Below are 12,072 nucleotides of genomic sequence, written 5' to 3'. Positions count from 1 at the left end.
GCGATACGCAATTTTGTAACCCGGGATAGTGTTCAGGACACAAAAAAAAATTGGAAACCACTCTGATATCTCAAAAAAATACCTTGTAGACTTGTTGTGTTGGTGAGGCAGACAAACAGAGAGCGCTTATCAAAGTCTGGATTCAGTGCAATGATTGTCACCTTTGGCTTCATGAAAATTGCACTGAATTTAATGATAAATGTTCGAAATGTGGTCAGAAGAAGAAAAGAAGACATTAATCACTTTAAATTAATAAGAATTCTGATAAACCGAAAAGCCAAAGAATGATTTTAAAGTATTGGTCATCTCCCCCGTACATTCCGGGAGAGATGGCCAAACGTGTTTTTTAAAAAATATTAATTTTAAGATTGTTTACATTTAACAAATTTATTATTTCTATTATTATTTTTAAGTTAAATGTTCAATGTTTAATTAGCAATAAAAGTTAATACATAAATCACTTTCTTCTTATTTTTACAGGCCTTTAAAAAAACTATGGCCAACTCCCCCGGACTTACCCTATACTCAGTAGCACGTAATATTAAAATGTCCGCCTCATGGTAATATTGCCGGTAATATAGTGTCAAAAAACACTTAAAAATATTTGACTGATTACACTAATATTACCGGTAATAATATTACCATGAGGCGGACATTTTAATATTACTGTAATATTACGTGCTACTTGGGTATAGACTGTTAGTATTACCTTGCCAAGATACATAAGATGTCTAATGAGATGAATCATGTTTGTTGTCTTGCCAGAATTACTTTCTCCAGAAAATATAATATGTTGAATTTCTTCATGATGAAGTACGTCTTGGTATGCACTATCAGCCACTGAATAAATATGTGGGGCATTATCTGATCGTGATTTACACTGATATTTGGCATGATACTAAAAAAAATAATTGATTAATTTGTTGTTCGTAAAATTTTAAATTGTTATTTTAAGGTATTTCTCCGGCAAATTGATTTTCGCTAAAAATTTTTCAAAAAGTTGCACACAATTAAGAAATTTGTATACTTCTGCGCTTGATCGAGGGGAAAGGAAATGCGAGGCCGGAGAAATACCTTATTAAATCCTTGATTTTGTTGAGAATTTGCCGATTAATAATAATAGTTAAACGGAAATTATTCAGTATATACGAATATTAATGTTTAAATTAAAATTTAGAAAAAATACTTACGTTAGATTCATAAATGTTTTGTTCTTCATTTGGATTAAGTATTAGTAGTATATCACCTACAAATGTATGAAAAAATCCTAATTTTAATCTTTCATGTAATTCGTTTAAAATGCTGTCTTCCGTAAGATTGTCTAATGCTGATAAATCTTCTGTTAACATTGGTTCCAATGGCTCAGTTTGGTGAGTCTAAAATATTTTATGCTTTTTATTGCAAATATGTGACGCTTTAAATACATTGTATTAGAAACATTTTATACTTCTTATACAAATCACAAGAAGATTTTAATAACATCTCATAATATGTTTGTTTTCGCTACTTATATTTTCGTTGTGATATGACTTTTATGACAAGTCATAAATTTATTTTGTTAAAATGCATTTAGTTACAATGTTTGTTAGTGACATTTTAATATAAATGTCCGCCGTGCTTAAATGTTTACATATGCTAAAAGCTTATTGTGTCTTCATCTTTTAAATAACTAGTTCTGCGATACCGATACTAATTGTAAGTTCATTTTTTTAAAGTTTGCAATTTTAATCTTTGATGGATTATAGCGCTGCATTTTATTTTAATCCATTTTAATATTAAAAAAATATTCCAAAATTTACTGTGTATATACCTAATAGTTTTTGTATGTTCTTTGAATAATTAATTACTTTATTGAAAATATTATAATAGATGCTGAAGAGGACCACATATATAGCCGTCGAAAAGTTTTCAAAATAAATGAATAAATTTATGGATTTGATATAAAACTTTATTACAACCGATACACGAAAAAAAGTGGATAAATAGGAATAAGAGTAGAAAGTACAGGCAGCGAAAACATACCGATTAAAACGTTACCTTTAAGAATCCTTCATAAACAATAACTTCAGGTTTTCTGTTTCTTCTGCCCATTGGACATACATCCATAACCAATGCCTTTATTTCTTGAGTCAACTGTTACAAAATGAAAAACTGCTGTTAAGTTTTTTTATTTTATTATTGTTTCCTCATAGTTGTACATTTATATTGTGGTTATTTCATACGGGCGATTCCACGTGAAATTGGTATACATATATATTGTAATTTAACTTACTGTATAATCATTTTCTGGCAATTCTGATAAAAATGGGTGTTCTAAAATTTCCATCATAAATGGTCTGTTGTCTGGATTTTTTTCTAGGCACCTGAAATTGCGAGATTTTTGTCAAGTTAAATTTAAGAATAAATTGTTGTCTTTTAAATGATAAAATAATAAATAATGTTTTGTTTATATTTGAAAACTAACTCGTTAATAAAGTCGTTAAAATTTTGAGACCAGTTAGATGGTCTGTAAAGAGATGGTGGAGGATTCCTGACAATTTGAAAAAGTGCTCTAGTTGAGTGCATATCTTGGAAAGGTGCTTTCCCATCAGCCATTTCAATCGCAGTGATTCCAATAGCCCAAACATCTGCTTTAGTATTGTATCCAGAATCTTTGCAGGTAACAGTTTCTGGTGCTATCCAAGATGGTGAACCAATGCATACATGTTGATTCTCATGTTCTCCTTTCATTATTTTAGCAAAACTAAAATCAACAAGTTTTACTTCTCCTTCTCTAGTTAAAACCATATTACTAGCTCGCACGTCTCGGTGAATTATTTTATTTTCATGTAAGTGTATTAAAGCCTACAAGAAAACACATTAGTGTCAAGAGCTTGGATAGCAAATTAGAAAATAATTTATCAGTTGCAGGTGTTAAATATTTAAACCCTTGACTGTGTTGCTCGAAAATCAAAAAATAATCCAAATGTGCGTTAGCGTTTTTAGTGAAGATATTTACGACAGTTATTATGGGATTTTCCGAGACGCTGAATACTAATTTGAAGTCAGATTTTCAAAACTCAAAAAAGCGTATTCAATATATGGTTGCCTGATTTAAAAAATATTTTTTTTCCATATATATAATATATTTTTTAAAATGATTTTTGGAAAACAGGTGAATAAAACACATTCACATTTATAACGACAATGTTTCGAAGGCACGGTTCGCCACCATCATCAGGTCGCTTTATTAAAATTAATCTATTCAAATTCAATACATGTGGAATGAAGAATAAGTAACAGAAATATAAAAAAAAATGTTTAATTTTTAGCTAATATCTATCTATCACTGAGAAAAATGTTTAGTCAGAGCAACCAAAATTTGGTTAGGCCAACAAAAAAATTTTGTTAGTATTGAAGCAACCAAACTATTTGTTTGAGTCAACCAAAAAATTAGGTTGAGTGTTTTTTGTTGGCATAACAAAAATGTTTGGTTAGCTCAACAAAATTTTTTTTGTTAGGTCAACAAAAATGTTTGGTTGATGAAACCAACAGTTTTTTTTGTAAAATTAAAAATTTTATTATACCTTATCTCTTTTCTTTTTATCTTCTTTATTTATTTCATTGTTTATTTATTATCAATTTAACATTGAATTTATATTCATCCAATTGAAATATTTATGGACTTTGAAAAATCTCACCTCCGCCTGAGATCGAACCTCTGTTTTAAAACTGAAAGTCGGGAGCTCTGACCACTGGACTACCCATCCTTGTGAGAGATTTAAACTAACTGTTCTCTTAAGCTATGAGCTAAGAGCGAATTAAACTATTTGGTTGTCGCAACCAAATTTTGGTTAGGACAACAAACGATCATTTGGTTTCTGAGATCAAACTATTTTGTTGTGTTAACCAAATTATTTTGTTGTCGTAACTAAATTTTGGTTGGAATTTAAAAATGTTCAACCAAATAATTTTGTTGGCCTAACCAAATGTTTGGTTGAGATAACCCTACGACTTTGTTTCAGCCAACCAAAATTTGGTTACAAGAACCAAAATTGCCTAACCAAACAATTTTGTTGCAAACACTAAATTTTTTTTCTCAGTGTAATTAAAAGAAATTGCATCAAATTTTGTCAAAGAAGTACAAAATTAAATAAATAAAAAATTGTTTTTTTATTTTTTTTATTCGATTCCAAAACTCGATTTAAAAAAATATTATGGTTGCCTAAAATTTTGAACATTTACAAAAATTATCGTGTTCTCATAAAACTTTGTTGTAAAAGTTTTCCTCCTACAACGCTAATTATAAGTTTAAATTAGTGAGCTTTTTATATTTTCAAAAAGTGTTAGTATACTCTTCGAATTATTAAGAGAATTCTTTTAAATTAGTAAAATTTTCTACTAATTTTTAGACATTTTCATTAAAACCGAGACTAAAACTGTAGTAAAAAAAATATTACTAAATCAAATAGTCATATTTTACTACAAATTAGTGAACAAATTCTCACTAATTCAAATTCAGAAAATAGACTTGTATGGGATATATTGTTTTGAATTTTTGGAAATTTGATTTCAATATTTGTAATCTATGATACAAAAACCTATACGATATAGTACCAATTATACCTGTAATGCACAGTCAAGGGATTAATACATGTACGACTGTTAAGAGTATTTATTACCCTATAAAAACTGTGAGTTAGAACTCCCCTTGGGATTCTATTAAAATCGCACCCTTTATTAGGAGTTGCAGTAAAGGGAGTTAATCTAATGATTAACTCATTTTTGGAGTTAATTTTTAACTTAAAAAATTTTACTTCTAACTTCGGTTGCAATTATTTACCTAAATTTCTTAAAGTGTAAGGATATTTTATTTGATTAAATTATTTTAATGAAAATTGTGTGATAAACAAGTTTCTTGTAATTTACCCTAGGCATGCACTGAAAGAAACTGTATGCTGAATATAGAGGCTGGCTACACGGAGAGCCAATAAGGAGGGTTAAATTTAATCCTCTGGCGTACTAAACAAGTGGACTAAATTTTGCGTCTGCGCAAAATGTTGGTGTACATCTGCGACCATGGTTGCTATAGCGACAGGTTAGAAAAGACAATCACGTGGTTGCCAAAGCCAGCGAACTTTTCTAACCTGTCGCTATTGCAACCATGGTCGCAGATGTATACAAACATTTTGCACAGACGCAAAATTTAGTCTACTTGTTTAGTACGCCAGAGGATTAAATTTAACCCTCCTGATTGGCTCTCGGTGTAGCCAGCCTCATAGATATGAAAATAAGGTTAGATTTACAGCTTCTTCCAATCGAACAGTATTGGCGTTCTTCACATACATATGAAAGATTGACAACTTCATATGGCTAAAACACATATACTGCATTATTAGTACTAGCAGAAATCCTAACCTCACTTTTATGTCTGTATACGTCATATTAAAAGGACAATATCACCTATAATTATGCCAGTGTCTCACTAATATATTTTTTAGTGTATAATTAACTCATTTAGCATCAACTCCATTTGCTTCAACTCAAAATGGTGTTTATCACCGATTCGCCATTAGAACTAAACGTCATTTGATGTAATTTACAAATTTTAAAATTACATAAAACAAACCCAAGTAGCACGTAATATTACAGTCATGTAAAATTTGGTTTTAATTACAAATACATTATTATTTAAAGTCTCGAAGAATATATTTAGACGTCTGCATGAAGAGGGACCACTTTGTCAATTACAATAAGGATTACTTTTGTGTGAATATCATAATGCGAATATAATCCTTATTGCAATCGTTAAAGTGGCCCCTTTTCATGCGGGACGTCCACATATATTAGACTATTAGAGCGCGATTATAATAATTCTAGTCAATAAAAAAGAAGATCGTAGAATTATTTGCTAAAAATACCTTTAATTCGTCATTTTAAGTAATATCAATTTTAGTAAATATATACATATTTTAGTAAACGAATTTTAATGTTGGTTGCAATTTGAAATTTGTAAAATTACTTTTACTTCTAATGTCTTGTCAGGGATAAGCATGCTTCTTTTACATTACTTTATGAGGAAAAATAATTTCTTTACCTATATTGATATAAATCTGTTCAATATTACGATATATTTTTACAAAAAGCAAATAAATTATACCTTAATAACTTCTCGTATAATATAACCAATATGCTCTTCTCGCATTTTTTTCCCCTGCAATACAAGTCCTTTACAAAGATCGATTACTGGACCTCCTTCGCAAAGCTGGAAAAAAGTTAAAACATTGCATGTACGAATATGTTTATCGAAGAATTGTTGCAATTTAAAAATATTTTCTTCAAAAGATCCTGTTCTTAACGAGGATAACTCAGTCAAAAAGTAAGATAAAAGTTTGATGCTAGAACAACATTCATAAATTAAAACCAACACGGAAAAAAAGTAATTTATCTCTAAACATGAGATAGCTTACATTTAGCTATCTTAACTAACCCCAGTTGCTATTCAATGGAAAGCAATTGAGCTGCAGCGTGCAATACAACACAATCTCTCAGACTGTGGGTCCCAACCGCGGTATCTACTTCGAGTTTCGCAGTAGAAAATAGACCGGGCCAATAAGGAGACTAGATTATTTAGAAAAAATACAAGTGAATCAATTTTTCCCATTGTTGTTTTGAAGTTTATTATTCAAATTTCAATACCTGCACATATAATCGTTAAGGGTAATAATATAAGTCCAAGTTGTGAAATGTAAACAAACATGAAAATATAAGCAATTATTGACTAACTTGTGACAGAATTTTTTTGGAAACAAAATAAAAAATTTTCTTCTCTATATGCGGAAATGAAAAATAAATATATAAAACTACAAAATGACAACTTGTTTGACTATTATATGAAAAAATTAGTACAAGGGTGATTCTCCACGAAGCGTACAATTCTATGTCAATTGTGTTTTTTAAGAAGTAAATTGTACATATTGTATTGAATCTAACGTGAAAAAGTAACTTTAGTGTTTACAAACAAAAGCCTATAGCCACTTTAATTTATAAAATTAAATATTATTTTTAAAATGCAAATTAAAGAGCCAAATCGTCATGGGGAAGCCTGTCCGCAGTGTCATTTATGAAACAAAAATAAATATTTTGAGGAAAAAAACAATAATAAAAATAATTATTGGTAACAGTTTTTTATTTATTTATTATTTCACATGAATATTAAAATAAAAGATTGTGTGTGACAAATTTTTAAAATTAATAGTTAGTTAAAGGAAAATTTCTTTTTATTATAAACTAGTGGAATGAAACAATAATACAATACAATAAAACATTTAATTTTTAATCAATAACTGGAAGGTTTTCATAATATTCCCTAGCATTTATCTTTAAAAATTTACATGTATCAAGAAGATCAGCTTTTTTTTCTTTTTTCAAAGGCAATAAACTGCTGTACAAAAGAGGCAGTTGATGTGGTAAAATTGAAGTGTTATTAATCGAAGCCGGAACTCGTTCGGGTAGCTTCTTTTTTTGTTTTTTTAGATGTAGTTTGTGTTTTACTTCGACCTTTAGTTTTAGTTTGTTTTTTATTTCGACATTTAGATTGAACGGGTCTAGTTTCCGAAGAGGAATTCTGCTCATTTTCTAGGGTTTTCACGATTTAAAATATTTTCCAAGCATCGGATGTTATGCGATGCACGAAAATATACGAAATTCAGATCATCAGCGCAGACTTTAAGCCACATAACTTCAGTGATTTTCATCTTATCATTATTGACTATTTCCGCTTCAATAGGACTGAAATCTTTGAAGTCGCTTGATTGCATTTCATTGATTTTAAACGGTTTAGATAAATTAGCTTCAGCGATTACATACTTGTAATCTGATGGACGTATTACATTAGTTTTCTTCTTTTTCTTTTCAATTAAAGCAAAATCTCGATCACATGGAAGAAAACTGTGTCCAATAGTTAAAAACTTTTGATGTACTTCGCTGAAATATTTCAATTTAACAAAATAGTGATACAAGGTTAAAATTCGCCAATTGTTGTTCTGACCAACACAACGATCACTTCACACGATATGTTTCCTTTCTTCATTTTTTCTAAGAATAGGATAATATTATCCAGAATGTGTTTCAAAATGCAGGAGGCAATTTCAGCTAAAAAATTATGAATCGCAAAATTGTAGGTTGAATGTTGTTTTTGATAAAACATGTTGGAATGAGTGAGTGTAGAACACAATAAGACTTGTTGTAAGTGAACGCAGAGTGTAACAACGTTGTTGTCGATTTTAGCTCTCGAACAATATTCTTTTAAAAATTCGTATGATTTTTCTGCCGTTTCGTGATGTTTTTGGCTTAATATGATTATCTTCTCGAATTCCTCTGGTGAAGATGCGGCGATTTGTTGTGCATGCAATAAGTCACTATAGCGGTAGTCGATTTTTCCTGAATTTCTTTCACGTTGACACACCCACGAGGTTTTGACTTGCTTATCGGTGTCTTCGGTCTAGCAATAAAATGAATAGCGGGAAACATGCTGGCTGTTTGGGGAGCGATGATAGGAAATCACTCGTCATCGTCCCTTTGAGGAGACAGCAGGATCCGCACCACATTCTCAAGTGTTGGCCGCGGACACTTAAAGGTTGGTTTTTGTCGTATAAGCTATTTTATCCATTAAAAATAAATTAAAAGAATCTAAATGTAAAGTATTTTTTTATATGGTGTTTATAAAAATAGTATGGTGTTTATTTCGTGTTGCGGATCCCCTTGGCGGCGTATTCCATTTTGTGTGGACTTTACACCTCACACACTGGTCTCACTGAGATGATAATATTTTCCATGAAATCGATCTTTTATCCACCTTACGGAATTAAGGAATAATCTATACAATACGAGACAAACTGAGATTCAGGAAGGAGATGCCTAAAGCCTTGGACACGAATCTGTGACTTTTAAGTATCATTTATATCAATACACCCACACAGCACATAATATTTCCAAAATATTTTTGAAATATTTCAATGCAAAGTCCTTGAAATATTGCTGCAAACAGGAAAATGTCCGCTTATGAGAAAATATTGATGGTCAACTTGAGAAAATATTTCACTGAAATATTCTGGAAATTTTCAACTTAAATGATGCGCACTGGGTCGATCTCAGTTACTATGGCCTGTACAACTGCGCAGTAGTCTTATTTATTTATTATCAATTTAACATTGAATTTATATTTATCCAATTGAAATATTTGTGGATTTTGAAAAATCTCATTTCCGCCTGGGATCGAACCTCTGTTTTAAAACTGAAGATCGGGAGCTCTGACCACTGGACTACCCATCCTAGTAAGAGATTTAAAATAACTGTTCTCTTAATCTATGAGCTAAGAGTGAATCAAATTATTTGGTTTTTGCAACCAAATTTTGGTTAGGACAACAAACGATCATTTGGTTTTTTAGACCAAACTATTTTGTTGTGTTAACAAAATTATTTTGTTATCGTAACCGAATTTTGGTTGGAATTTAAAAATGTTCAACCAAATTATTTTGTTGGCCTAACCAAATGTTTGGTTGAGATAACTGTACGACTTTGTTTCAGCCAACCAAAATTTGGTTAGTTTATTTTTTAAACTCGTTTGGTCATCACAACTGCTGAGTTCGGTCAGGTCAATACCAAACGAAAAGTTCAGTTGGGAAAACCGAACTTTTAGTTAGCTATACCAACCATTTTTTGAGTGTAGAAGTCTCTAAGTCTCTAAGACTTTACCTCCACTTTACTCAAAATCCTGACGTGATACGCAATTTTGTAACCCGGGATCGTGTTCAGGACACAAAAATAAATTGGAAACCACTCTGATATTTCAAAAAAATACCTTGTAGACTTGTTGTGTTGGTGTGGTAGACAAACTTATCGAAGACTGGATTCAGTGCAATGATTGTCACCTTTTGCTTCATGAAAATTGCACTGAATTTAATGATAAATGTTCGAAATGTGGTCAGAAGAAGAAAAGAAGACATTAATCACTTTAAATTATTAAGAATTCTGATAAACCGAAAAGCCAAAGAATGATTTTAAAGTATTGGCCATCTCCCCCGTACATTCCGGGAGAGATAGCCAAACGTGTTTTTTAAAAAATATTAATTTTAAGATTGTTTACATTTAACAAATTTATTATTTCTATTATTATTTTTAAGTTAAATGTTCAATGTTTAATTAGCAATAAAAGTTAATACATAAATCACTTTCTTCTTATTTTTACAGGCCTTTAAAAAAACTATGGCCAACTCCCTCGGACTTACCCTATAGATTTCGGAATATCAAACTTTTTTACGATCTGAGATTTTGTCAAATTTTTGTTACTCATTTCGTCTAAAATTAATAATTTTGTTTGAAGGTCAATTTGCTCCTTTCATTTATTTTAGCTATTATAATACACTGTTATTAGGGGAGACCGGGGCTGAAAGTGCCGGGGGTTAGTTGTGCCGATAGGAATATCTCAAAAACAAATTTTTCTTTTGAAAAGTGCAAGTGAGATAAGTATTGTTTTACTTATGCGCATCTTTGGCAACTATTTTGATTTTGTCTGCTTCACGGAATAATTAGCTGTTAGTAATTTGGTGCTTTGGCGTCACTTACGTGCAAGTTTTCATGTTTACACTTTTTGGTCTATTTTTTGCATTTTTAAAGATATCGATACGTATTTTGTTTTAAAATGATCCAAATTTATCGACGGATTTAATAGTGTATGAAACCTAACATTTAATTTATCTAGTTTTTTAATATTTGATAAAAAGTGAGCGTCGACGTAACGAAGTTAATTGTGCCTTTCGCTTGGGGCTGGTTGTGCCGCTGTCAATCGCTACGTAACCATATATTCTACTATTGCCTCGTTTTTTCAAATTGTTATTCAAACCCGAAATCAAGAGAAAAGTTGATTCAATGCATAGTTGGTAAAAACTGGGTACATTTAAAATGTGTGAAGGGTAAAGAAAGGGTCAATTGTAATTTCAATAAATCGCATTCGGAATAAGTATTCACGTTTTAAAAATATTTATTAATCAGAAAGTAGAGTTTTACCAATTAATTAACGATACAAATAATTATTTCAAAAAATATTTTAAAAGACTGACTAATTATGTAATTGTAAAATTTAAGTCAAAAATGTTTATTTTTTTAGAAAAATCTATAAATTTTATGATTGTTGGAAAAATCATTTGAATGTTTATAATAAAAATAATTATTACGAAAACTATATTTTAAGTGACTGACTATCTATGCAATTATAGAATATAAGTCAAAAAATGTTTATTTCTACTTACTAAAATCTAGAAATCTTAAGATTGTTCCTAAAAACCTTTAAAAGTTTATAACAAATGATTAATAAATAATAGTAAATCATATATTGGGAATAATTATTTTATTTCTTACGCGTAAAATCATTTGCTTCAACTGAAACAACTAAAAAATTTGAGCCGCACAACCGACCCCGGCGTCGGCACAACTCTCCCCAGCGCGGAGTTCAACGTGCCGAGTTGCCTCGCTGCACAAAATAATTTTTTACAAAAAAAACTCTTCAAAATTATAAAAAAATAGTAATGGATTTAAAAACTACATTAAATTTTAAAATAGATAGACTATAGATTAAAACAAAAAGTTCTCATTTTACTAGCATTTTATTTTTTATTATTTTTATTTTAAAAAAATTTGCCTGAAATTCGTTACTCGGGGGTTTTTGGGGTCGCTGATTACGAATATCATATTAGATTTTCAAAATACAAAACAGCGGATCCAATATGTCGGACGACTAAGCGGTTCTCAGCTTCGTTACGTCGGTAAGTTCAAGACGCTGTAGGAACGAAAATATTCTTCGGATCAAAAAACGGCTTTACATATTCCACTCAAACAATATAGTTTTTAAAAAATTCAATATAAAATCGACTCCTACGTGTTTATTGATATTAAAAATAATTCTGTAACATAATAACTAAAGCTGAACCTCTTTGTACAAATCTATATCAATTTGAGAAAATAAACTATGATTATTAAAATAGTTTTAATCAATTATAAAAAACTAAATATCTCTTTTTTTTAAAGGTAAAAATG

At 30.1% G+C, this 12,072-nt stretch overlaps 1 protein-coding gene across 9 annotated transcripts in view; it reads right to left on the bottom strand.

Annotated features, from left to right (window-relative positions):
• LOC127279794 (neither inactivation nor afterpotential protein C) overlaps positions 1-12,072 on the bottom strand; it is an 80,247-nt gene that overhangs the window by 47,006 nt on the left and 21,169 nt on the right. For all 9 annotated transcript variants that reach the window (XR_007842696.1, XM_051302368.1, XM_051302369.1 and 6 more), the window contains 6 exons: positions 6,140-6,244; positions 2,465-2,844; positions 2,273-2,363; positions 2,038-2,133; positions 1,191-1,376; positions 710-898 (listed from right to left, as the gene is read on the bottom strand). Coding sequence is in view for 8 of the 9 variants with exons in the window: in XM_051302368.1 (XP_051158325.1) it covers positions 710-898; positions 1,191-1,376; positions 2,038-2,133; positions 2,273-2,363; positions 2,465-2,844; positions 6,140-6,244 (1,047 nt within the window). In the remaining variant the exon portion in view is untranslated. The remainder of the gene's footprint in view (positions 1-709; positions 899-1,190; positions 1,377-2,037; positions 2,134-2,272; positions 2,364-2,464; positions 2,845-6,139; positions 6,245-12,072) is intronic.

Source organism: Leptopilina boulardi, unplaced genomic scaffold (genome assembly GCF_019393585.1).
Source record: "Leptopilina boulardi isolate dan_hultmark-lab unplaced genomic scaffold, ZJU_Lbou_2.1 LbouV2_223, whole genome shotgun sequence".
NCBI classification, from domain to species: domain Eukaryota; kingdom Metazoa; phylum Arthropoda; class Insecta; order Hymenoptera; family Figitidae; genus Leptopilina; species Leptopilina boulardi.
Note: the sequence above shows the minus strand (reverse complement) of the source record. Positions and strands in the feature narration are given on the sequence as shown.